This window comes from Gallus gallus, chromosome 2 (assembly GCF_016699485.2).
Source record: "Gallus gallus isolate bGalGal1 chromosome 2, bGalGal1.mat.broiler.GRCg7b, whole genome shotgun sequence".
In the NCBI taxonomy this organism is placed as follows: domain Eukaryota; kingdom Metazoa; phylum Chordata; class Aves; order Galliformes; family Phasianidae; genus Gallus; species Gallus gallus.
The window spans coordinates 132,779,753-132,805,509 of record NC_052533.1 but is presented as its reverse complement, the minus strand read 5'-3'; the positions used below and the strand labels follow the sequence as shown (position 1 = coordinate 132,805,509).

The window sequence follows — 25,757 nt, the reverse complement described above, 5'->3', positions numbered from 1 at the left end:
CTGAAGGGTTTGTTCCTTTCACAAAGTCATAGCTTCAATAATCTGTTTGATATTTATTGTATATCAATATATATCAACTCAATATATATCAACTCAGCCTATATATATCAATATAGGCTGAGTTGAAATGATGAAAGTAAGAAATCTGCCATTCACTGTAATGAAGTGTTCATCATGAAGCCTAATTATGAGCATTTAAATTCTAGGGATGTTAATCAGCAAACTACTGATTGGAGCACTAGTCACATTTGACTAATGAGAGCACTTTGTGTTGGGATGTTCTGCTCATATCCTGACACCACCTTGAGCTGACAGGTTGTCTCTTAGAAATGAAGATGCATGTTGTAAATATTAAGGCATCTTTATATTTTTGCATAAGATTGTTTTGTCCTGTGTTAGTTGGATAGAAGTGAAATCAACTGTAACCGAATATTCTGAAGTCCTCCAGTAGAATATATACAGGGAATATATATATATACATATATAGCAGTGAAGTCATCCAGGTTAATTTAAGATCAGTGACCATCCAGATTATTTTAAGATTAGTGGTTTGTTAAGTAGAAAAGGATGCTGGAGTAGTCTGACAGAAGCTAAAAATTGTTTTTTATTCAATTTCCTATAAAACCCTACTGATTGCTCACAGCAGTTAATAACCAGATGATATATAAACATATCAGATTGGCTGATTATAAGGATAAAAAGTATTTTAGAAGAAAAACAATACAAGTATCACTGTTAGAAATTCAAATCAAATTATCTTGTTTCTCTGCTATGTACAGTATTGTATATATTCTTTCACTGTCACGTACACAAGAGGGAATTCATGGTATGTCTTTGGAGATTCAACTTAGTTTTATTATTCCTTCCTCAACCTTCCAGTTGTTTTGCGTTTGGGAGGAGATGTCAATTCCTTTTGCATTTTCTATCTTATGTATGCTTAGTTCTTTTATGACTAGGAAACCAGAGCAAGACTAGATGATCTATTTCCGTGATTGCTTTTGTTCTGTATGGTTTAATGGGAGGAAAAAAAATTAAAAAGAAAATAATAATAATAATAAAATGCCTAGTTGTTTAGCCTTTTAGAAATAGATATTTCTCAGGCCATGTAGGAACAATCAAAAAACAACTGAAAAACTTTCAGCTAAACTTTTAGCTATTTGGCTTCTTAGGCTTATGATGATTTATTTCTTTATGTCCCTATTATTTTATTTCTCTGTTCTCTTTCTACATAATTTCATATGAGCAGAACAGGAATAAAAGAAAGCATATTTTGGAGGCCTTATTTAGCTTCTCTTATTTTGTCATGTTTCTTTGATTTTTAAGTTCTGACTTGTGAGATATAAATACAGAAGCAGAGAGTGCATTGCTGATAATCATGTGGTTTCTTGGATGGATTTCACAAAGCTGAATTAGGCATCCAAGTAAATCAGTGAAGGAGTTAGGAGTATCTGAAGGATAGAGTCCTGCTGTTAATTGTTTCTTTCTAATGCAAGAAGGGTTTTTCAGTGATTCACCAGTGAGCCCACTAAAGCAAGATGATTAATGTTTTATCTACCATAGCAAGAAAGAGAGAAACTGCTGTGAAAATATCAGAGATTTGGGATTGCTGATACCGTCTAAAACAGGAGTAGCATATCTATCTAGCATCAGTGTCACCCTCTTCTTTTTCTTGTCAAACGCAGCACACATGGGCTGTAGAGACATTTAGCTTTGTAGTGTTTTCTAAAACAGGATTTTTTTTCTGCCCAAATTCTGATACTTCTTTGGACTGAGCCTCACTTAGCTCAGAGCACCAGGAGTCTCAAAAAGGACTTAAATAATTATATTACTGCTTATAGACAATTATAAAAGCAAACCATTAGATTGTTATTCATTCTTAACATCATGTACTTCAATGATATTTGTGCCAAATGGAATAGATACAATAAAGAAACACATAAACCTAGGCTCTATCTCACTTCCTTTACTTTTCCGTGTTAGAAAATAATTCTGTGATATAACATATTCAAATAGGTAATATTCATCTTTGTTAACAAATTATATGTCTCTTAGTTTTCTGTACTATAAACTTGATCAAGGAATTTAAATTTATTTCTCATCTTACTAGAGCACTAACCTGAAATTTGGATATTGTATTACATAATAATTGTTATTGTAAAGTAGATATTTGGAGCAATAACTGAAATAATAGGATCAGGAAAGTAGGATAGTTTGAAAAATATGACATACTTTGCATGTGTTTGTTGAATTTGTTTTAACTGCTGCTTATATTTGTGCCTATGGGTCTTTCCTCAATTCCAGATTTCAGACAGAACTTAATTATGATGTTTTGGAAGTTCATGATGGACCAAGTTTATTATCTCCACTTCTGGGATCTTACAATGGTACTCAGGTCCCACAATTCCTCTTTAGCAGTAGCAATTTCATTTATCTTCTCTTCACAACTGACAACAGTCGTTCTAACAATGGATTCAAGATTCACTATGAAAGTAAGTCAATATGTATGATTTTATTTCCTCTTTGCTTTTCATGGTCATAAAACTGAAAGGTGTTGACTTCTGTAAATTGCTGAGTCAGGCCTCTTATTTTTCAAACGGAGCAAGTTTTAGTTAGTTTTTCAAAATGATGACAGGTAATCTCACTTTGAGTTTGATGTTATTGCTGCAGTGCTTTGCCCTTTAAGAATCAGAAGATAATGGGAAGCAAATGACTTTCTTCAGGATGTTATTCTTCTGTGTTGTTTTTGCTTTTTGCATAGAGTATTTTTGTATGTTTAAAATAGCATAACATCAAGAAGATAATGAAAATCCAAGGAAAATACCCGAATTACTGTTCTGATTAATACACCTCCAGCTCTGAAGCTAGAAGGAAATGTGATTTGCGTAAATTAATGATTATGGATATTTAGGGAACTATAATCCTGCCTGTTATCTGTTCGTTATGATTTTTGTATATAAAAATATATATGTAATATTTTGTGTATTCTTTTTCCCTTATTGCAGTTATATAAAATACACTGCAGAATGTATCAGTAAGATTTAATACCTTTATGAATTTGTGAAATTCAGAGAAGTTGCTGTATTATCATTTCATTTATTTTTTGTGATTCTAAAAATACATTTGTTCTACATATCAATTTTGTGTGAAAAATAGTTGTTCTAATACATTTAGTAATAATCATGAACATGATGTTATCTATTTCTGTTTTGAAATCCTACTAGTTGGGACTATCTCCAAGGAATTTTAATACGTTCTTAATTTTTTTTACCTTATTTTTTCCACTAATTTCACTATTCCTTATCACTAATGGTAAGGATATTTAATATAATATGTTGAATTTGTTACATAAATTTTGAAATGCTTTGAACTCCACTGAATGTTAAATTCTGAAAAGTTATGCAGAAAGTCAACTATTATATCTAAAATTATTTACTATCTTAGCCATCCCCACAATATATAACTTAATTACATCAATGAGAGAACTAATAATTTGTTAATTCTCATCCTTTTGGAAGTTTGAGGGATAACTATCCTTACACAGACTATTAGATTAATTCTCCTGGTAAATACTACATAATTCTTACAAAAATGACTAAATGAATAATGTTTGATGCCTGATATTACACTTCAGGAATGTGAACAACAGAAAGAGGGAAGCTGCATTTATTAAAATTATTCTTACTTCTAACAGTTTTAATTTAATACAGTTTGAAAGAAAATGTAATTTTTTTTTCAAATGTATGAATTCTTCCATTTCATTATAAAATATGTTTTCAATAAAATTGATCCCCATTCCAGAATTCTGCTGTGAACTAGTGAAGAACGATGGTTAAATTATAGAATCATAGAGGAGAGTTCTTTTCCAATCTTGGTGATTCTAAGATCCCCTGGTCCAACTGTTCGTCTATCACGAACATTTCCTCACTAAACCATGTCCCTCAGTACAGCATCTAAACATTTATCAAACACCTCCAAGGACAATGACTCCACCACCTCCCTGTGCCTCCCTTTCCAGTACCCGGCCACTCTCTCACAGAAGTACTATTTCCTAATGTCCAACCCGAATCTCCCCTGGCGCAACTCAAGGCAATTCTCCCTAGTACTATCACTAGTTACATGGGAGAAGAGGCTGACCTCACCTCTCTACAACCTCCTTTCAGGTAATTGTAGGAAGTGATAAGGTCACCCCTGAGCCTTCTCTTCTCCAGAGTAAACAATCCCAGATCCCTCAGCCACTCGTCATAACACTTGTGCTCCAGACCCCTCAGAAACTTCGTTGCCCTTCTCTGAAGACACTCCAGGGCCTTGATGTCTTTCTTGTAGTGAGGTTCCCAAAACTGAATGCTGTATTTGAGATGTGGCCTCACCAGGGCTGAATATTATTATTATTATTATTATGTTAAACAGTAGGTGAAAATTGTGCATGTTTACAAGTTTTACACAGAATAAACTATTTCCAATAGCTTTTCTGCTTAACATCCTCTGATTATATGCAGACATCTGGTATATATTTTATTGTTGTTTAGTTCTTACTATTTCTAATATTTTATTTTGTGCTATATTATCCAATATTGTCCAAGTCTCATTTTTCTTTTCTGAATGTTAACAATGCTTAATGATTCAGTGTTGTTCTTGGAAAAATAGAAAGAAACATCTCAAGTTGGAAAACAGAGTTTGATCAGGAAGAAACAGGCTAAAAACAAGGATTTTAAGTTATCATCAAAACTCTTCAGTATCAGTGTCAGGGACAAAATCACATTAATACTGATGAGACAGAATAAACCTAAAATTACTCTAAATTATGGAACATTACTTTGTCTACAGTATCAGCAGGATGCATTGCATTATCCAAAATATTCTATAGCAGTTACACAAAGAAGCAAAGGTCAAGGATAAATTATTGAAAATGTTTGATGCTTCCCCACCACTGCAATACAAAGAATTACTTTAAATAGATAAATAAATAAAAATCTAGATTTTGTTTAACTAGTTTAACTGTGATTTTTTTTTTCTTGAATATAGGTGTAACTGTTAATACTTACTCTTGTTTGGATCCTGGCATACCAGTGCATGGACGCCGCTATGGACATGACTTCTCAATAGGTTCCACTGTCTCATTTAGTTGTGATCCAGGTTATAGGCTGAGTCATGAGGAGCCTTTACTATGTGAAAAAAATCACTGGTGGAGTCACCCACTCCCAACTTGTGATGGTAAGAACAAATGGATAAAATACAGAGTAATTTGTAATATATTCATTTTGACAAACAACTGAAAGAGTTAAATGTATAATTTTATGAAGAAAAATAAAACTAAATGAATGTTATATATCTCTGTGTGATATTTAGAAATAAAATGAGAAAATAATATATAATTCATTATTTAGGAGATTACTGAAGATATGTCTGTCTGAATATGTTATCATGCTCTAACTGATTACCTTTTAGCTCAGGGCATGCAAGTTTATTGTACATCTGCTTGTAAAGTTCTTGTTACAAATTACAAATATTTGTAGTTGGGTTTCCATTTACAGTCACAAATGTGTTGATTTCAAACATGAGATAAGGTTTTTGTACCTGACTAAAAAGCTGTGTTTTCTCCAGTTTCATGTTATTCGCTGTGTTCCTGGATTATTAACAGAACTTCTCACTCATCAATAACTGTACAATCTGATTATTGCTATGTTACATTCAATGTTTGTTCATGTGGTTGTTAAACAACACAAAAATGATATCGTGTAATATTTTCTGCCACAAATTTCAGAGTATCTAGCATGTCATTACAAACTTTGCTTGAAAAACTAATAATTTATTTGATTTCCTATTATCTGAATTGATCATTTAAGGAATTTTTCCACTTCAAGTGATATCAATAATATTTAATATTACTGTAATGTTTATGTTAAATATTTTAGATGCTTTCCTTTGAATATGGAATATGCTTTTCTGATGATAAAAATGTCATCAAGAATAATTCACCTAATTAATTGTAAGGTAGTATTAGACAACAACAAAAAAATCCATTGAACTTTCATGGGGTATATAAGGTTTGTAATAGTATATTTTTCTCTTACTGTCTCATAATGCTCAGAAAGTAAAAGCTGAACTTGAAAGAAAACTTACAAAAAAGCTTACTGAATCATAGAAATGTGATTTTCCATATGTAAATGACTTTGTTTTCATTGTATTTCTTCCTTTAAACGATAGGGTCTTTAAACTGTAGTGCCTTTCTTGGTCTTCAGCTTAATTAGCAAATGCTTCATTTTTTTTTATGTAAGGGTAGGTTGAACAGGTACAGATATGATACCAGAAATGTGTGGCTATGGAGCAGAAGGTGAATAATCACTTTCCTGAAAATGGTACTCTACAGTATAGTAGACCCATTTCCTGAAGGATTCTGCCTCTCAGTTTGATTCTTGGAATGAGGAACTGCAAGGTTCCCATAGTTCACAAGCAAAGGGACTATGTTTGGCTGAGTAGGCCATAAACAGATAGGTCTTCTTACATTGGTAGACTCTAGATGCTAAACATCTAAACAAAAAAATATTAATGTACATCCTATGAATACTGTGCTCTGCTCTGAAATGAACATACAAACAGTGATAAATTTCTTCTGCAAGCTGCTGAACTAGTATGCAATTCACTAAATAAATGAGATATTTTTTTTTCTCCAAACCACACTGCTGAGTGACAATTGTCCATGGAACAAATATGCTTTAAAGGCAGGACTGAGTCCATTTATTCTAGTAAATTTAATCAATTCATGGTTGAACTCATTTTAATTTTATTGCTGATTTTTTTTCTCATGTGGCATGCTTTTAAATAGGATCCAGAGTCCTTGCACCTCCTGGGGAAAATAGGGCATTTGCTCAGTGGACTGTTCTTTGCATAAACTGAGAGGATGTCTTTGCAATAACTGTGCCACTAATAAATACATTGATCACTGTTCCTGCTCATTAGCTTTATTACTGAAACAGTTTCTGGAGAGCTAGGTTCTTTCTAGATAGTTTTTTTTTTTTAATTGCCCTTTATATGCCTATTTATATATTTATAAATATTATATTATGATATATATAATATTAATATAATATTATAATTAATATAATATTATTAATATATTGTAAGAGTTATACATACATAATTACATCCTGTAGCAACAATTTTTCAGACAAAACATGACAACTCATGAATAAAAGTGTTTTCAAGGAGAAGCATATAGAAAAGGAAAAAAAAAAGACTTTTTAGAATCTATTTTCTCTCAGAGTATGAGATTGCATTGACTACAATTCTAATCTTTGTAGGATTGTAGACTCATTTTTTACACAAGGTGTTTGAATATTACACAGATAGGCATCACAAAAAACTTATTGGGGAAGTCACACTTCATTATCTTCAGGAACATTTAGAATATAGTGAGAATAATAGTTTAAAAATGAGCAAACAAGCTGACTGTCTCCATCTGTAAAGACTGACCTCGGGGGATAAGTGTGTCAGTAAGCAATTATACATTGCAAGCTGTATAATTCATTCATATAAGGATGATTGATGCACATGAAAGATTTCATTGTTCATTTCCTTCATTTAGATTTTTATGTGAATCTGTGTAGACAAGGCATGCATACTATTACTCCGACTACCATTTCACATTGTTTTGTGTGTAAACATACACATCTGCATATACAATCACATATATAAATACATAACAGCAAAGCACTTCTGAAAAAAATTACGTTAGAACTCTCTAAATATAACATTTTTGAGAATAGCAGTATCTATAAAGACATAAAATTATTAGAAAATGTCCAAAGGATATTGAAGTTTCTAGAGGACAAGATTGAGCAGGAGAAGCTGAGGTAACTTAGTTTGGTCAGCCTAGAGAAGGCTGAGGGCAGGCCTCATGGCAATCTACAGATTCGTCAAGGGAAGAGTGAAGAGGGAGGTACTGATCTTTGCTCCCTGTTGACAGGAATAGATTCAAGGGAACATCATGGAGCTGCATCAGGGAAGAGTCAGGTTGGATATTAGCAAAAGGTTCTTCACCTGGAGAGTGGCCAGGGACTGGAATAAGATTCCCAGCACAGTGACTACTGCACAGAGTTCATGAAGCACTTGGACAACGTTCTTAACACATTGTTTAATTTCTGTTGGGCCTTAGTCAGTGGTGCTGTCTGGTTGGAGGCCTGTAACTGGTAGTGTTCCCCAGGGGTGGTACTGGGTCCATCAAAAAACTGAATGAAGGGGCAGAGTCCACCCTCAGCAAGTTTGCTGATGATGCAAAGCTGGGAGGATTGGCTGACACAGCTGAAGGTTATGCTACCATTCAACAAGACTTGGGCAAACTAGAAAGCTGGAGAGGGAGGAACCTGCTGAGATTTAACAGGAATGAGTGTAGAGTCTTGCACCTGGGGAGGAATAAATGCATGTGTCAATACAGATTAGGGGCTGGCCTGCTGGAGAGGAACACTCTAGAGAAGGACCTGGGGGTCCTGGTGGACAACAGGTTGGCCATGAGCCAGCAGTGTTCCCTTTTAGCCAAGAAGGCCAATGGTGTCCTAGGGTGCATTAAGAGTGTGGCCAGCAGATAGGGGGAGGTGATACTCCTCCTCTTCTCCATCCTGGTGAGGCCCCGTTTAGAATAGTGTATCCAGTTCTGGGTTCCCCAGTTCAAAAAAGACAGGGATCTCCTAGGAGTCCTGCAGATGGCCACAAAGATGATAGAGGGCAGGCCACATCTACTGTATGAGGAAAGGCTGAGTAACCTGGGTCTGTTCAGCCTTGGGGAGAAAAAAAGACTGAGAGGAGATCTGTTAATGTTTATGAATATCTATGGGGAGGTGGGAGACAAAAGGATGAGGCCAGGCTCTTCTCAGTAGTGTAATTTAATGTAGTGTAATGTAATGGCCTAAGACTTGAACACAGAAAGTTCCATACTAACATTCAGAAGATCTTTATGGTACAGGTGATGGAGCATTAGAACAGGTTGCCCACAGAGGTTGTGGAGCCTCCTTCTATAGAGATACTCAAGACCTGTCTGGATGCCTACCCGTGTGACTTATTGCAGGGTACCTGCTTTATCAGAGGTATTGGTCTTGATCTCTTGAGGTCCCTTCCAACCCCTGTGATTCTCTGATTCTGAGCTGAGCAGTATACTGGACTTGCTGACCCTTGTAGTTTCCCTCCAACTTGAAGTATTCTATGATTCTTTTATCTACTTCTGCTCATGTTTTTAAAGGCAAATGTTCAGCTTCTCACATACAGGACCACAGAACAGTTCTAGCTGTGATCTAGTTGAATCTCTTATTTCAGTAGTTTAATTATTTTCAGTTTTCAGGAGAACAAGTCTCTGCTAAAATTCAGCCAGAAAACCAAAGTTTCTTTGAAGAATGAAGAGTAAAACTTCCATTTCTTTCACAATAACGTGAAATGGAATACTTAATTCTTACTGTGTTTTTGAAATTTGAGTAAATATTAGCATTCTACTTGGTCAGAATTTACTTAAGAAAGTTAATAGAGAACATCAGCAAAAAAAAAAAAAAAAGTTATAACAAGATGGAAAACATCTAACATTTTTATTGAAAGTAGATGTCCAAATGAAGTAGTAAACATGAGTTATGTGGTATCATGAAGAAACTACCTAGAAGTTCTGGAAGAGGAGTTACATTATTTCTGTTAATACATTTCTAAACCATAAACAATAATTTTGTTTAAATGAAACGTTAAAAAAAAGAAATAAAAAACCCTGCAGATATTCAGTGTGGCAGAACCTAGAATTGAGAAGTAATAATAATAAGATGATATAACAACTTTTGTTACGAACTATCTTGACTCGATTATGCTATTCTCTTTTGCAATATAACTCAATACAGGTTTCTTTCAGGAATCTGTTAAAAATCATTCAATATCTATGCTATTTTATTGTTACTCCTTGCCTGTGTCCCATTTTGAGACATATTACATTTACTGTAAATAGGGAAGCCAGATGCATAAATTTCTTGATACATGAAATGCAGTACATGATTCAAATTGTAGCTCACTATTTCAACTTTTTTACTATGTTTATATTTCCTTTTTATAATAGAATTATTAGTAAGTGAAAATCATGTTAGAATTAGATTTTTAGTTGGAAGTTAGGAGACAATTAAGTGTCTGAATGTAACAGGACTTCTGTGCATATATACTTGCACATAGGTTTAGATGCATACAAACAAATCTATATATCAGTGGGTTTATCGTTCCATTCTGTAGTTCTAGTATGTCACTAGTCTTCCTTGCTGATGTTTGAAACCATTTATTATTAATCAATTAGAAATGTGTGTTTTGACTTACCCCATCATAACGTAAAACAATTTTAACTTCTTACTTCTGTTTGCATCAAGTTGATCTAACTGAAAACATTTTTTGCAGAAGACTTATGTTCTTATTATATGTATTTTATCTTTTTTGAGACAATTGAGACTGAGCACAGTATGCTAGCTTTTGAATTTTGACAGGTGATATAATTTTAGTTAGAAAAGAGACAGTGATTTTTTTTTCTTTATGCATTGTTTTTGAAAAACACGTATTGAAATACATTGACACAAGTGTTTATATATAGTGTAAATTATTTTCTCTTGCTTCTCATCAAATAACCAACACATTCCCTTGATAATTTTCTGTCTGTCTTGAATATGTTGACCTCCTTTTTTTCTCACATTCACTAGATATCTCCATATTATTATTATAACCTTATTGGTTCTGAAGCAGACTTCAGTTATCATAGAATCATAGAATGGCCTGGGTTGAAAAGGATCACAATGATCATCGAGTTTCAAACCCCCTGCTAGGTGCAGGGTCACCAACCACTAGACCAGGATGCCCAGAACCACATTCAGCCTGGCCTTGAATGCCTCCAGCAACAGAGCATCCACAACCTCCTTGGGCAACCTATTCCAGTGTGTTACCACCCTCCGAGTGAAATATTTCCTCCTAACATCTAATCTAAACCTCCCCTGTCTCAGTTTAAGACCATTCCCCCTTGTCCTATCACGGTCCACCCTCATAAACAGCCATTCTCTTCCTGTTTATATGCTCCCTTCAAGTACTGAAAGGCCACAGTGAGGTTTCCCTGGAGCCTTCTCCTCATCAAGCTAAACAATCCCAGTTCCCTCAACCTTTCCTCATAGGAGAGATACTCCAGCCCTCTGATCATCTTAGTGGCCCGCCTCTGGACCCACTACAGGAGCTCCATGTCCTTCCTGTTCTGGGGGCCCCAGGCCTGGATGCAGTACTCCAGATGGGGCCTCACATGAGTTGAGTAGAGGGGCACAATCACCTCCCTCTCCTGGCCACCCCTTTTTTAATGCAGCCCAGAACAAGTTGGCCTCCCGGGCTGCAAGTGCGCCCTGCTGGCTCATGCCCAGCTTTTCATTCACCGTGACCCCCAAGTCCTTATCCGCAGGGCTGCTCTCAAGGAGATCTTCCCCCAGTTTGTATAAATAACTGGGACTGCCCCAACCCAAGTGCAGCACCCTGCACTTGGCCTTATTGAACCTCATCAGGTTTTCAAGGGCCAACTTCTCCAGCCTGTCCAGGTCCCTCTGGATGGCTTCCCTTCCTTCCAGTGCATCAACTTCACCTCTCAGCTTGGTGTCAATCGCAAACTTGCTGAGGGTGCACTCGATGCCATCATCTATGTCATTGATGAAGATGTTGAAGAGCACTGATCCCAACAGCAACCCCTGAGGGACACCGCTTGTGATCGGCCTCTACCCTGACACAGACCCATTGATCACAACCCTTTAGCTGCGTCCAGCCAGCCAATTCCTAATCCACCAAGCAGTTCTCTTCCAAATCTACACTTCTCCAATTTAGAGAGAAGGATGTAGTGAGGGACAGTGTCAAATGTTATATCTAAATAAATTAGTTTTAAGTAGGTTATAGGACTTATTCAAAGGCTTCAGATGGCAGAGAACATAATTAGTGGATGCTGAATTTCATTTTATGTTATAAAATACAAAATTGAAGAGGTAAGATGTTCTTTTACAAAAAAGCGATAAACTTTTCTGCAGGAACAGATTTTACAGACTGACTTCTGCAACAAACATAAATATTTAAAAAATAGGACAGAGTCGTACAAATAAACTGAGAAAAGAATTATATGAACAAAAATGTCATCTTCCTTGCTTATTAACTGCTTCTATAATTTAATGTGAAATGTCTTAGCAATATGTTTATGTAGTGCTGTAGCAGTGGCAAGACAGATCAATTCTTGCAATTGGTAAAACCTTGGACATAGTGACAGATAATGTATCTGTTAAGAATTTATTTGGAATGTTTGGCTCATTTAAGTGAAACAGTTAAAGCTGGAGATGCTGTTGTGCTTTGCCAGCACTCCAAAGTGAGTCCTCAAGAAAGAAAAGTACATAACTACGGTTAAAAAACCAACTAGGTAAAAATGGACCACGACCAAATTTAGTCTATTTCTGGCATTGGAAGAGTGATTTTCCATAATAATTTTATATTAGAATGAAATATGATCTGAAATGAAAATGAAACTTGATAATTTTATGGATGCCAGTATTGGGTACTATGGTGTATTTCAGGGATGAAACATGGCGTCTTACTGAGACAATTACATGTATGTTTAATAAAGGTTCTAAAATTCTTTGGGACAAAGAATAAAGGGCTATTTTCCCATGTAGACTTTCTTGCTGCTTCTTTTCATTGTGATTGATTATGTTGTTTAGCAAAAGGAATGCAGTATTTTTGCTTACAACAAAAGATGATCTTTAACTATAAAATCCAATGATGTAAAAATCTTATTTAACTTAAATTACTTTCTTAGCCACTGAATTCCACTGTTAAATTTTAATCTTCAATGACAGATATCCAAAAGCTAATCTGTAAGCTGCCACATCATGTCTGATCAGCACATTGCTGTAGAGGTGCTTTATACTGTATGTTCAGGTATCTGCATTACTTATGGTCACTTCTAATTTTTGTTCGCTTTATTTTGTGTTATTTTTTTCTTTGTACTTCTGACAAAACATAGTAGTGGAAAAAAAATAGGTTTAGACCTCTCAATTCAACTGTTCTGCTTGCATAACAAATAAATTAATTACTGTGTTCATAACATCATAAATTATAAAAAGAACATGTTTCACATACTCCATTTTCCACATTAGAACCAATGCTAGTGCACTAGTTATTCTAGTGCTTTAGCTAATTGGTTATTTATTCATTCTACTTTTAGACCTACCTTCCATCTCAGTATAATCAAAGTAAAAAGAATATTCCTTGTAGAAACTGGAAAAAATGTGTGGAGTTTATTTGGTTGTTTTTATTTTAATTTGTTTCTGTTTTCCTTTGCATTCTGAAAGAATCAGATACTAATAGTGATATTATATGTTTTGAATGTTTGTCATCTTATCAGGACCAGTGTGCATTTTGTATTTCAGATCTGTCAACTTGGCTTTGTTCTGTAACACGCTGGTCCCTTGATGCCATTGTTTGCTAGCTGCTAGCCTTCATATAGTTGGAATGAATGCTATAAACATTTTTTCACCACTTGCACTCTTGAAAGGTTTTCCAAACAACTAGTATAAAATATGTTATTTGTTTGGACTGTATCCCATGATTAAAAAAACTGACTGCGTTTTCTTATTAAATGGCACTGACCCCAAGTATTTACAAAATATCTAGAATCTGCAATAATGTGCTGTCATAGTCCTGATTCTATTTTTCTAATGTCTGATCAATGGACAGTCATTACCTCATTCCATATTAGAGAGCTGAGGATGAAAGTGAATGCATTAGGACATCATTTCTCTGTGGCAAATAAGATAAGATTCAGTAACAGTGTTTCTGAAATATTTTATTCCAACCTGTGGTACTGAATCTCCTATTAACTATTAAATGAATTTAGTTAGGCAAAATTGGATGTTATTTAATTATTTATTTTAATCCAATGGGTATACGAGAAGAAAGAAATCTAGAGGATATAGTTAATAAAACCCTTTATTGCTTTAACATCTGTTGTTCAGTTATAATCCTATACATTCCAAATTGACATAAAAGAACACATAGGAGGATAAAAAAACAACCACAAAAACAGCACTACATCAATATGAAAAGATGAGTTAATAGTGCAACTGCATTGCTATTACAGAATCTCAGAGGAGCTTTGATGATTTTCTTTGATGATCAGTAAGCTCTGTAACTTGAACATACTGAAAGATATATAGATTTCCTGATAAAGTGATAAATATTTCTGAAATGCATATAAATGCAACTACTAATACATGTGAAGAAGGAGTTCTGTGTAACTGATTTTTGTTATGCTATTTAGTTATTTTCAAGAAGAAATATTATTTTGATGCCAATGATAATCTTTTTTTCATAAGTGGAGCAGGATTCCCACTTGTCTTAGGCTCTGGGTAATGTTGAGTTTGCTACTGTTTTCTCTCAACTTAAGACAGTGAAGATCAAGAAGTTATATTTACGTTACCACATTCTTAATGTATCCTGGAATATACAATGAAGTGTACAGTAACAACATCCAATTTTCATTTCTGCTGTATAAGAAAGCTGTTTTTAAATGTGTATGGCTTTAAAAACAGCTGATGCGCAGTGTAGTAACCTAGTATCCACATTCTGAAAATGTACACTTTTATAAAAAAAAAAATAATAATAATAAAAAAAATAATTCTACAGTACTATTGAAATGCATTAAAAACACGTGTTTTCTTGAAAATTATGTATGCTTAGATGCACTGTAAGGCAGATTACATTCTGGATGTTCTCTCCAATTCACTCTCCACCAACCACCTTAGCTCCTGGCTAAAGTGCTGTTGTTTGGCACATTATCTTTTACTTCCATCTTCCTACTGAACTTCTGAGTTTTACAGACTCATGCAGAATTGTGGAAAAAACAGCTAAGAAAACCCAATTTTTATTTTCTTAATGACTATTAAAAAGTATGTTAACTCTTCACTCATTTTATTTTCATTTGTGTAGTGTAAAGAAAAGGACAATATTCCTATGTGGGATTGCTGAATCATTTGACCAGCTGTTTTTGAGTAGTTTTAAACCAAGAACTTTTAAAAAGATTTTTTTCTTACTTTTTTTCTCATCTGTAAATTTTATTTTATTAATGTTATTATTTATTATTATTTCTAGCCTTATGTGGTGGAGATGTTAGAGGACCTAGTGGGACAATTTTATCCCCTGGTTATCCAGAACTTTATCCAAATTCACTGAATTGTACATGGACTGTGGATGTTACCCATGGTAAAGGTAAGAGCACTGTTTTTTTGTTTTTTATTTTTAATATATATACGTTGATATTCTATGCTACGCATGCAAATTACAGATTTAGATTAGCCCCAGGGAACTAGAAATTTTGCTGCTGAATTGTCTTTTAACTTATTTGATTCCAGTAATTCCTAGAATTCTAGATGTGAACTAGGCTTATGGAGAGCCTATTGCTTTTTGCAGAACAATAAGTCCCCGAATAACTACAGTTCAAATAACAGACAGTTGGATGTGTGTCCATTAAAAAAATGATATTATTTTTTTCTATTTTATTTTGTTAACCAGAATAATGGAACATTAGTACTAGTCCTGAAGATGAAACTAAGCATCTATTTTGACATTAATTCTTGCATTTTGTTTGTTGATGGCATGTAATTTAATGTATACTGAAGTGACATTACTGGAGTATCAATGGTATATTTTAGGTAGATAACTAATAGAACAACTAATTTACCCCTCCCTCAATGCTCCTACCGTAATATTGAGAAATGACAGTATAGTGTTATGCCTTCATGTCTTTAGTCAAGATTTTAAATATTCCCCTTATTAAAAAGAAAAGAATTTGCGGGGTGAGAACTTGAGGCAAAGTGAGAAGGAACCTGAGCATAACTTTAAAAATTATTCTCTGGAGATAACATTAAGGTGATGAGAACATTTTCTGCAGGAAACTGAATTGTACAACTACCGTTAATATATACCTTGGGGTTTTGCTTAGAAATGTGATAGCAATCTAGAACATTGATTGAAGCACTCCTTAGAGTTGAAATATGAATACAGGGTTTGAAAAAAATTTAGACAGTAAGGCTTTCCCTTAGGTCAGTCCATCTATTACTTGGACCAGGAAGTTATTCTCAACAGACTCTAGGATTGTCTACCACTATCCCAGCAGATGTCTGGGTCATTGAAATCCCCCATCAGGACAAGAGCCTATGAGAGCAGCACCTCCTGCAGTTGAAGCAAGAAGGCCTCATCAACAGGCTCCCCCTGTCCAGGTGGCCTGTAGCAGACCCCAACCATTAGATAACCTTTACTCGACTGATCCCTGATTTTCACCCATAAACTCTCAACCTGGTCATGGCTGTTACTCAGACACAACTCTTCACAATCTATAACATAGAGGCCAACTCTCCCCCCCCCCTCCTACCCTCTCTATCCCTTCTGAAGAGCCTGTAGCCTTCAATCAGAGTATTAACATGATGCTGAAACATATGAATGATTTTACACAACCTCAATTGCTACTTTAGAACTTCTATGTCGCTGATAGCAGAGGTCTCAAAAATATCTTACACTAGATAATTAATTCTCCCATTTCTTTTTCTTGATTTTTTTTTCTATGCTTTCTATCCAAGAGTCATGGTTTGACTATTAGCCACAGAAATGCACAAAAATTGTTAAGTCTTGAATTTTACGTTCTTTTATTTCTACTGAGTTCCAGGATATATCTTCCTTTTTAGATATGTGATTTGTATCCGATGATTTGCAAATGAACACATACTTTTTATATGTGCCACATCCTGAAAGACCTCCTTTTTTAGGGTGTGTCATATATTTGATATTTATTTCTTTCAATATAAGGATACCAGTGACTTGCTATACAAGAATACTGGTAACTGTTGTGAATAAGTTTTACTTTTCTGATTCTTCCTTAAGATGTTGGAAAATTTGAATAATTATAACAAATCATTGGATTTTGCATCAAAATACAAGAATGTCTTTGAACTCCGTAAATCAAACATTTATACTTAACCTCTAAAGGGAAAAGTGAAAGGTAGCATCAAATCCAAAATACTTGCTGTAATGATATCGATATAAAGGTCAATAAATATATTAATTTGAGAAATAGTGGAATATCTTCATGTTATGAACCTTGTTTCAGAATGAAATGCATGAATTTAACCAGTGTCTTAATCACATGCATCAGAATGATATGCAAATTAATTCTGCTTTTTCTAATAGGTGTGCAGTTCACCTTTTACACCTTTCATCTGGAAGATCATCATGACTACTTACTAATAACAGAGAATGGCAGCTTCACACAGCCATTAGCACGTCTGACTGGCTCAGAGCTTCCTTCACCAATCAATGCTGGTCTCTATGGAAATTTCAGAGCCCAGTTGCGCTTTATATCAGATTTTTCAATATCATATGAAGGATTTAACATTTCTTTTTCTGGTAAGGGGATACTTGGAATGTCTTCTTCCTGAATAAATAAATAAATAAATAAAATCTATAAAAGATGTTTAAAGCTGAAGTAATTTTGATAAATGAATATACTGAATCATAGCTCTATTTGTTTCTAAAGCACAGAAGTTTTAATTCAAGAAAATCTTTGTACCTTTGTAGAGATATTTATTCTATATGATAAATAAGATAACAGTAAACTCTAAGAAACATTATTAAGTGAGGGAAAGAAGCAGAACTGTTCTAATTTCAGTTAATGAAATTCCACACGATCCCAAGAGTCAGTCATTTAGGTTCTTACACTATCCCATTGTTTCCATTCATTTTATGTATGTGGGAAATGTATGGCTCGAAAAACCATTCTGGTTTATGAATCTGAAAAACGTGAATTCATTCATTATTCTAACTTTTAAATGCAGTGAAATGGCCAATGTAACACTCGTGCTATTTTGTTTTTAAAACTGAAATCTGTACTAAAGGTAAGGTAGAAATATACAGAATTTACTAGATTGTAATGTTACAAAAAGGTCTGATAAAAAACTCAAGTAGTTTTCCCTCATGCAAGCTGACTTGCTCTGTTTTTTTTCAGAGTATAATCTTGAACCTTGTGAAGATCCAGGAATCCCACAGTTTGGTAACAGAGTAGGATTTAATTTTGGAGTGGGAGATACTCTGACGTACTCCTGTTCATCTGGATATCGTTTAGAAGGAACTTCAGAGATTATCTGTCTTGGTGGTGGCCGACGAGTATGGAGTGCACCTCTGCCAAGGTGTGTGGGTACGTGGTCAGCTGCTTTCATTTGCTTGTATGTGTAGTCATTGTCCATGGATTTGCAGATATACAGCATGGAAAAGCATGGTAATACACCTTTTAATTTGAAAGGTACTTTCATATTCTCCATATTCTCTTAGTCATATATCTTTTTTTTCTTTTCTTTTTTAATGTAATTAGTATTAGTGCTATCACACTAGTAGTGAACATCACAGCATTACAAATTAAAGGCACAATGCTTATTCTTCTTATTTTGATAAATTGTCCAGGAAAACTGTGTATAAAATTAAGTCAATATTTATCTATTCAGATGCCTAATACTTGGCTCTTATTTGTCAGCGTAGATTTCCAAGTTATGCAAAAGTTTATACATGTAATTAGATCACTTAGACTAGGTATATTTCATACGACTAGGTCCATGCATAGGAAAGAAGTCTACATAGACTTCCTAGGTAAGTTAGAGTAGAATATGTTAAGAGAACAGTCATTCTGATTTGAAAACAATAGCAAGGATAACTGAGAGGAAACACACTATAATAGTTCCTAACACTCTCAACTCACTTCAGAGATAATCTATGGACGTAGCTTTGTCTGCAAATTTAAATTTTAACAGCTAAAATTGTCTTAGCTGAATTCTTCTTAAAGATCTTGAGTTTCAGTTCTATGGAGAATGTTTTAAAACAAACAAAAAACTCCAAACATAATATCTCTAAAATGTAAGATAGTTATTTGTCTATATATATATATATTTTACTTATGAAAGAACATTTACTGTATCGAAATGTTTCTACCTATGAGGGCTGCTCCAAAAGTAATGCTTCCTAATTTATTATGTTGGCCTGTGACATCAGAGGCAGATGTTGGTGGTATGGCTGAGCCTTCCCACTAATATTTAGTTACATTTTGTTGCTGTGCAACAGATGGCAGCAGAGGAGTAGTGTGATAAAATGGCCTCTGACATGTAAGAGGGTATGAAGCAATGGTGTGTCATTCATTGAATTCCTCCAAAAAGAAAAAAAAATGCACCCACTTGCTGAGTGTTTCTGGAGACAGTGGATGTGAGCACAGCAAGGCTGTGGGTGATGCATTTCAGAGGAGGCAACAGGAATAAGGAGTCAGTTCTGCTCATGCTGATTTTTATGAGCAGGAGAGACATTGCTCCCCCCATCCCCACCTTCTGAACCAATTTAAAGTAGACATAAACAGCATTTATGTATATATGTACAGAAGAGATGGTTTAGAAGCTGAGTCCCTGTAGTGCATGAATAAAAGTTACTTCTGTGCAGAGGGTGATTTTTTTAAACAGAGGAATAATAACGAGTGCATGCACAGCTGTAGAAACAGGTTTCTTTTTTGTTGTTTTATTCTTTTTGTTTTGTTTTTTAAGTGAATATTCATCTGGAAATGTTAGCATGTTGCAAATGAATTGGTAAATTATCAGTAAGAAAGAATTTGTATTGTACAGAAACAAAAATGAAAAGAATTGCTATTTGGTTTTCATGACATAGAAATAATGTTTGTATCTGTGTGCTTGGGGAAAAAAAAAGAAGAGAAAGAAAAGCTGGAATACAATATGTGAATTATTTTTCAGTTAACATAGTTTCTCCTTATCTTTGAAAATGAAAGATAGTCTCCACTAGAATAACATATTCAGTCATTTTCTCTTTGTACTAAAGAAGTTACTCTTACAGGACACAGTCCACGCTTTCTGGGAAGAGCAATGATTTAACTGAACACCATGGGATTGTTCTTTTAATCAAAGCAGAGGAAATCTTTGAGGACTTGAGGACTCTTACTAAATTTCTTTTCTTTTCTAGTACTGTTATGGTTAAGATCATATGTTATGTGTTTCAAGCATTTTAAAGTATTCATTCTCCCTCTATATTAAGAAAAGTACAATCAAATTAATACATTTTATTCATATGGACCTTTTCCTTATTTTTAACAGAAAACAACATGGTTCTTGAGTATCAGTTAAAAGTGACTGAATACTTGATTCACTGGTGTACTTAGATTTAAAAAAAAAAAAAAGTTTTGAATTACAGTTCTGACAGGAGCAGAATTACTTGATCAACTTAATAGCATAAATCTTGTGCCTTTTGATTTATCTATCTGAAATGGGAAAGATTTTACCTCAAATGAAATTGTAGTCATTTTACTCCTACATGCTATAATTCAAACTGACCTATGCATCCTCAGAGTAGCAAATACACATTTATTGAGAATAAAATAAAATATATTATCATGTGGGCTAGAAGGTTTCCTACTTCAGCGCAGTTTATGTGAATACAACTTTTCTAAGGCAAAGTTATGATACCTGAATATTTTGGGTAATTGTTACGTACCCCTATTGAAGTACAAAGCCATCAATGATTTCTTCTGTTTTGATCTATTCCTGATTTGGTCTCCTGCAGAATATTTCTTTAGCTGCATACAGAAGAACAATAAACCAATAAGACATTTAATATACAAGTTTAGTATAAATATATATATTTCAGTATACTGAATTAGACTTATTCTGGTGATGGAGGTGCTAATAATAAAAAAAAGAGTTCTTAAAATAGATTTCATAGATTAATTTAAACAACTTTTCAAGACATTAAATATGTTGTAGCATAACATCATTTCTTATTCAGAGAAACTAGAAACCAATGATTTCCCTGATTTTAAACAAGTATGAATTCATTCTTATGTTATTGGGTAAAATAAATGATAGGAATATTGAAGTGATCTGAAAGCCAAACATAAATCTGGAAAATTTGGTACATTTAAAATAAATCTAAATCTGTTAAAAAGAGAGGAAGTGCTTTTACCCATTCAGTATATTGACCATTTATCAGAACTAAGTTGAAAGGGAAGGAAGAAATTCAACTAGTTTGTTGGTGTTAATTTAACATGCCTGTTTCTTCAATGTTCAAAATATTTTAATGAAAATAATGCAAATATTCCAAATGATGATAGTAGATGAAACTAGTTATTAATGTCTAATTAAGTGTTACCAGAAATTTTCATGTTTGTGTATTTTATTAATAAACTCAGTTACATAAGTCATCAATTAAATAATTTTGGTTTTGGAATTATTACAGTATTACCTGGAAACACTTTTCCTTTTTTTCTTTTAACTTTTTAAACCCATTTCATTCCTTTTTTCGTTATGTTTCTATTTGTTTGTTTCTCTTACTGTTTTTTTTTCTTCTTGTCTGTTAGTAAGTTTTTTTTTTCAATTGCTTCATTGGTAGATTTGGAATAACTATTTTTCTACTCTAATTTATGCCATTGAATATGATATAAATTTTAGTAATTTGATAGTAGCAAAAATTTCTCTTTGTCATTAAACTGTGTGAATATGTGTGCACGCATGTATATATATGCCTGTGTGTGTGTACAAGTGTATATATGCATATATAGACTACTGTCATTTACTTTGCATGTCTTCATGATTTTTTTGTTTTGTTTTGTTTTTGTATTGGAGAAGTAAGTTTTAATAAAAACAAAATATATTTCCTCCAAAACAAAATTCTAGAAAGATCTTTTAAAACATGATTACAAAGCATTCCATTAACATAATTGTAACTCTCCATATGATCTAACATGCTTTTATTAAAGTGTTGGAGCAAGTTAAAAATATGCTTGTAGTCTTCAATCTCTACCATGAACATGTTAAAATATAGATTTATAATATCAATAAATATTAATAATGTTGAATTGATTTGCATTAACATTCCCATTGTCACTGCTATTGAAAATATTTATGCTTTTTAATAAAATATACCTTAACATTTTGTTTTACCTGCAGCTGAATGTGGAGCCTCCACAACAAATAATGAAGGGATTTTACTGTCCCCCAATTATCCTCTTAACTATGAAAACAACCATGAATGTATTTATAGCATTCAGGTACAAGCAGGGAAAGGAATAAACATTTCTGCCAGAACATTTCATTTAGCTCAAGGAGATGTTCTTAAGGTAAGTAGTCCTTTTTGTTATATAAGCTTTTAGTGGCTCATGCCATTGAATTTGATCTGTCTGTGTAGCGTTGAACAAGGTTATATTAATCATTTCTTAGAAATTAATTGTCTAAATATGTGTCTAATTACATCAGTCACTGAGATGATCAACTTCAGTGCAGGTTCCTTTTCTGCAGTGGGGATGGCAAGGTACAGAGAGGTTTTCTGAGCTGAGGAAACCTCAGGGAAGTGCAGACTTGCCAGGAGCCAGAAGCCTGCTGCTCTGAAGAGAGTGGCAGACAGAAGACTCTACAGTTCAGTACAGACAGGGAACTTCTAGAGAGTCCAGTGAAGAGCCACAGAAATGACTGGGGGTCTGGAGCATCTCTCATATTAATAAAGGCTAAGAAACCTAGTACTTTAGCCTAGAGAATAGAAGACAGAGAAAATCTTGTAAAATTCTTGTAAGTATCAAAAAGGCAGGCATCAAGTGGATTGGATGAGGCCCTTTTTGGTGATGATGCGGATGAGAGGCAAGGAGCACAAGCTGAAATACTGAAAGTTCCTTATATAAATAAGAAAAAACTTCTTTACTTTTAGAGTGGCATAGTACTGGAATAACCTGACCATGTGTGTCGTAAAGTCTCCTACTCTGGAGATATTTAAAACCCATCTGGACACCTTCTTGTACAACCTTCTTGTAGGGAACCTGCTTTAGCAGGGAGTTCGGATTAGATAATCACCAGAGGTCCCTTCTATCATTAATCTGCTAGTTAATGAGGGTTATCACCTCACAAATAGAGATTTGGAAAAAGCAGAGATGTTTAATGCTGCCTTTATCTCTTTCTTCTACACTGATAATGAGCCCTGGAACCCAAGGAGTCCTGAATTGGAGGACCATGACTGTGTTAATGATGAACTCCCATCCAGCTCTGAACTTTTTCAGGATTTGCTTATCCGGATAGATGTAGATATGTCTACGAGACCTGAAGGGATTCATCCCAGGGTACTTAAAGTAGTCTGATGCTATCATGAGACCTCTCAATTATTTTTCAGTGGTGTTGGGAATCTTGAGTCATGTAGTTGATGATTACCCAACAATGAGGTGATTCTACACCTGGAATGAGGCAGCCCTTGATACATGTACAGGCTGGATGATGACAAGCTGGAGAGCAGCCCCATGGAAAGGGTTCTGGGGCTTCTATTTGGCAGCAAGTTGAACATGAGTCAACAATGTGCCCTGACAGCCAGAAGAGCTAGGGTGTTCTAGGGTATATCAAACACAGCATTGCTAGTTTGTAAAGGGAACATTGTCCTATTCTGCTCTGTGGTGGTACAGCCTTCTGTAAAGTACTGTCTGCAGTTTTGGGCATTGCCATGTAAGAAAAACATAAAACTACTACTATTCAAAGAAGGTTGAAAATATTATGAAGGGTCCAGAGGGCAAGAACTATGAGGAGCAGCTGAAGTCACTTGGTCTGTTCAGCCCAGAGAAGACAGGGGAGGCCTTGACAGCTTACAGCTCCTCATGGAGTGGACGGAGAATGGCATGGGATGGAGGAGATTCAGGTTGCATCTTAGGAAAAGTTCCTCACTGAGAGGGTGTTTGGGCACTGGAACAGGCTCCCTGTGGTTATGGCACCAAGCCTGATGGAGTTCAAGAAGCATTTGGAAAATGGTCTCTGAAACATGGTTTGAATTTGGATAGTTCTTTGTGCAAATTGGACTCAAAGTTCTGTGTGGATCACTTCCAACTCAGGATATTCTATGATTATAAACAAGTTTCATCTCTAAAAAATTAAAAATGAGGCAATCTCAAGGTTTTCCAGAATCTGTTCCCTAAAACATGTTCTTATCAGACCACAAATATTTTTAAAAATAATAAATTGAAGCCATAAACCAAATATTGTATTAATGTGTGTGTGTGTATTCTGTGCTTAGGATTGAACATTAAACTTTGAACAGAATTACAACTTTTGTAAATTCTATTTTTCTTCTCAGTAACTTTATCAATTATGCTGCAATCTAATAATAATATTTTTCCCCAGCTCCTACACAAAGAAACTCAATTTAATATACTGTCACTTACTTCCATTATATACATGAGATTTACACTTCAAATGATTCTGATCTTGTTTGATATATAGCATCTTCTTCAAGATGACTATCACTAGCAAAGCAAAACCGAAAGAAATAAAAACACAAAAACAGGGTGGAAAAAGTATTACTAGAACTTTATAGATTTTTTCCAGAGCTATTTGGAGCTACAAATATAGTAGTTTTTTTGATTTCTACATACATGTTATTACTGCATTTGTGAATGCAAATTGTCTTAATCCAATCAGACTTTTTCCGTGTGCTCATTTAAAGGAGTAAGTAGAGGAATCCTGTTTCAGGAAATGCAAGACATCAGTCACGCATTCTAGAACCTTTTTCATGGAATAGGTTCTGTCATTGCTTGTGTCAATCTTTAGTCTATTGATCTTTATTATCTTGTGATTGATTACTGGTCATATCCTGGAGGTGAAAAAGAAGGAGTGAAAGATTTAATATATATCTGACTTGGGAACATGGAGGTATTTACTGTTAATATCTTCAAGATCAGGAAAGTAGGCTTGATTATCCATATATTTTCTTGTGTTCTCTTAGGCTGATTCTCAGTCAATCTCAGTAAAATATTTTTAAAGACATTTATTTGCAACAACTTCCTTTTATTTTTATGCATTAATCTCTGTTCTTCAGACTTGATACATGAAAAAGTTGGTAAAGAAGTTAATCAGGTACTCATTATACTTTTTTTCTATGAGCTAGTTCTTTAGATTACTAGAGCTTCACAAATAAATTTGCATTTAAAGTCTGAATCGACTTAATATTCTCCTGAGCTTTAGATATGCCATTATTCAAGTCATGGGGTCTGCTGGTGACTGTGTGACTTAAATGACCATGGATCAAATGTATACCCGACAAACACTATGAGTGAAATAAAAAAATATTTGAACTGAGAATACAGCATTAGAGGGAAATAGTGTATTTGACATAAATGACCACCCTCAATGATATTCACCAGATGAAAAGGAGGAACTACTATTTATCAAGTTTGAACGGGTGTAGAAAAAAAGATTTATAACATACCATTTGTTCTTTATTTGCTTCATTTAGTCTGCATTTAGTTGTCTGGTCAGTGTCACTGCTCTTGCTACTTACTCTTGTTTTGTTTGTTTTGTTTTGTTTTGTTGGAAACCCTAAGAAATGTGTAAGCATTTGTGTTTGTAGGGCCTGCTCTTGATACTGAATCATTACTGATCAGTGAAAGTTTCATGAAAGCATATGAATAATTTAAGATATGTATAGTCACTATCAGACAATCCATTTAATGTTAATCTCAGAAATTGTAAATCAATTGTTTCCTTCTTTGTAATTGATACATTAACTGTGTTCTCTAAAATATTTCCAGAATTTTCTCCCAATGTAGGAGACAGGAAAAAGAATACATAGTTTCCAAAGTATGAGGTCTGAACCGGCTTTTCTTCCTGAATTTACCTCTTTTTACCAGTCTTGTTTTTTAAGAT

General features: G+C 34.2%; 1 protein-coding gene across 6 annotated transcripts in view; it reads left to right on the top strand.

Moving 5' to 3' along the window:
- The window catches only part of CSMD3 (CUB and Sushi multiple domains 3), a 567,558-nt gene that overhangs the window by 364,455 nt on the left and 177,346 nt on the right, over window positions 1-25,757 (top strand). For all 6 annotated transcript variants that reach the window (XM_040695846.2, XM_015283035.4, XM_040695845.2 and 3 more), the window contains 6 exons: window positions 2,302-2,489; window positions 5,023-5,211; window positions 15,154-15,270; window positions 17,245-17,460; window positions 18,059-18,247; window positions 22,038-22,207. In XM_040695846.2, the coding sequence (XP_040551780.1) occupies window positions 2,302-2,489; window positions 5,023-5,211; window positions 15,154-15,270; window positions 17,245-17,460; window positions 18,059-18,247; window positions 22,038-22,207 (1,069 nt within the window). The remainder of the gene's footprint in view (window positions 1-2,301; window positions 2,490-5,022; window positions 5,212-15,153; window positions 15,271-17,244; window positions 17,461-18,058; window positions 18,248-22,037; window positions 22,208-25,757) is intronic.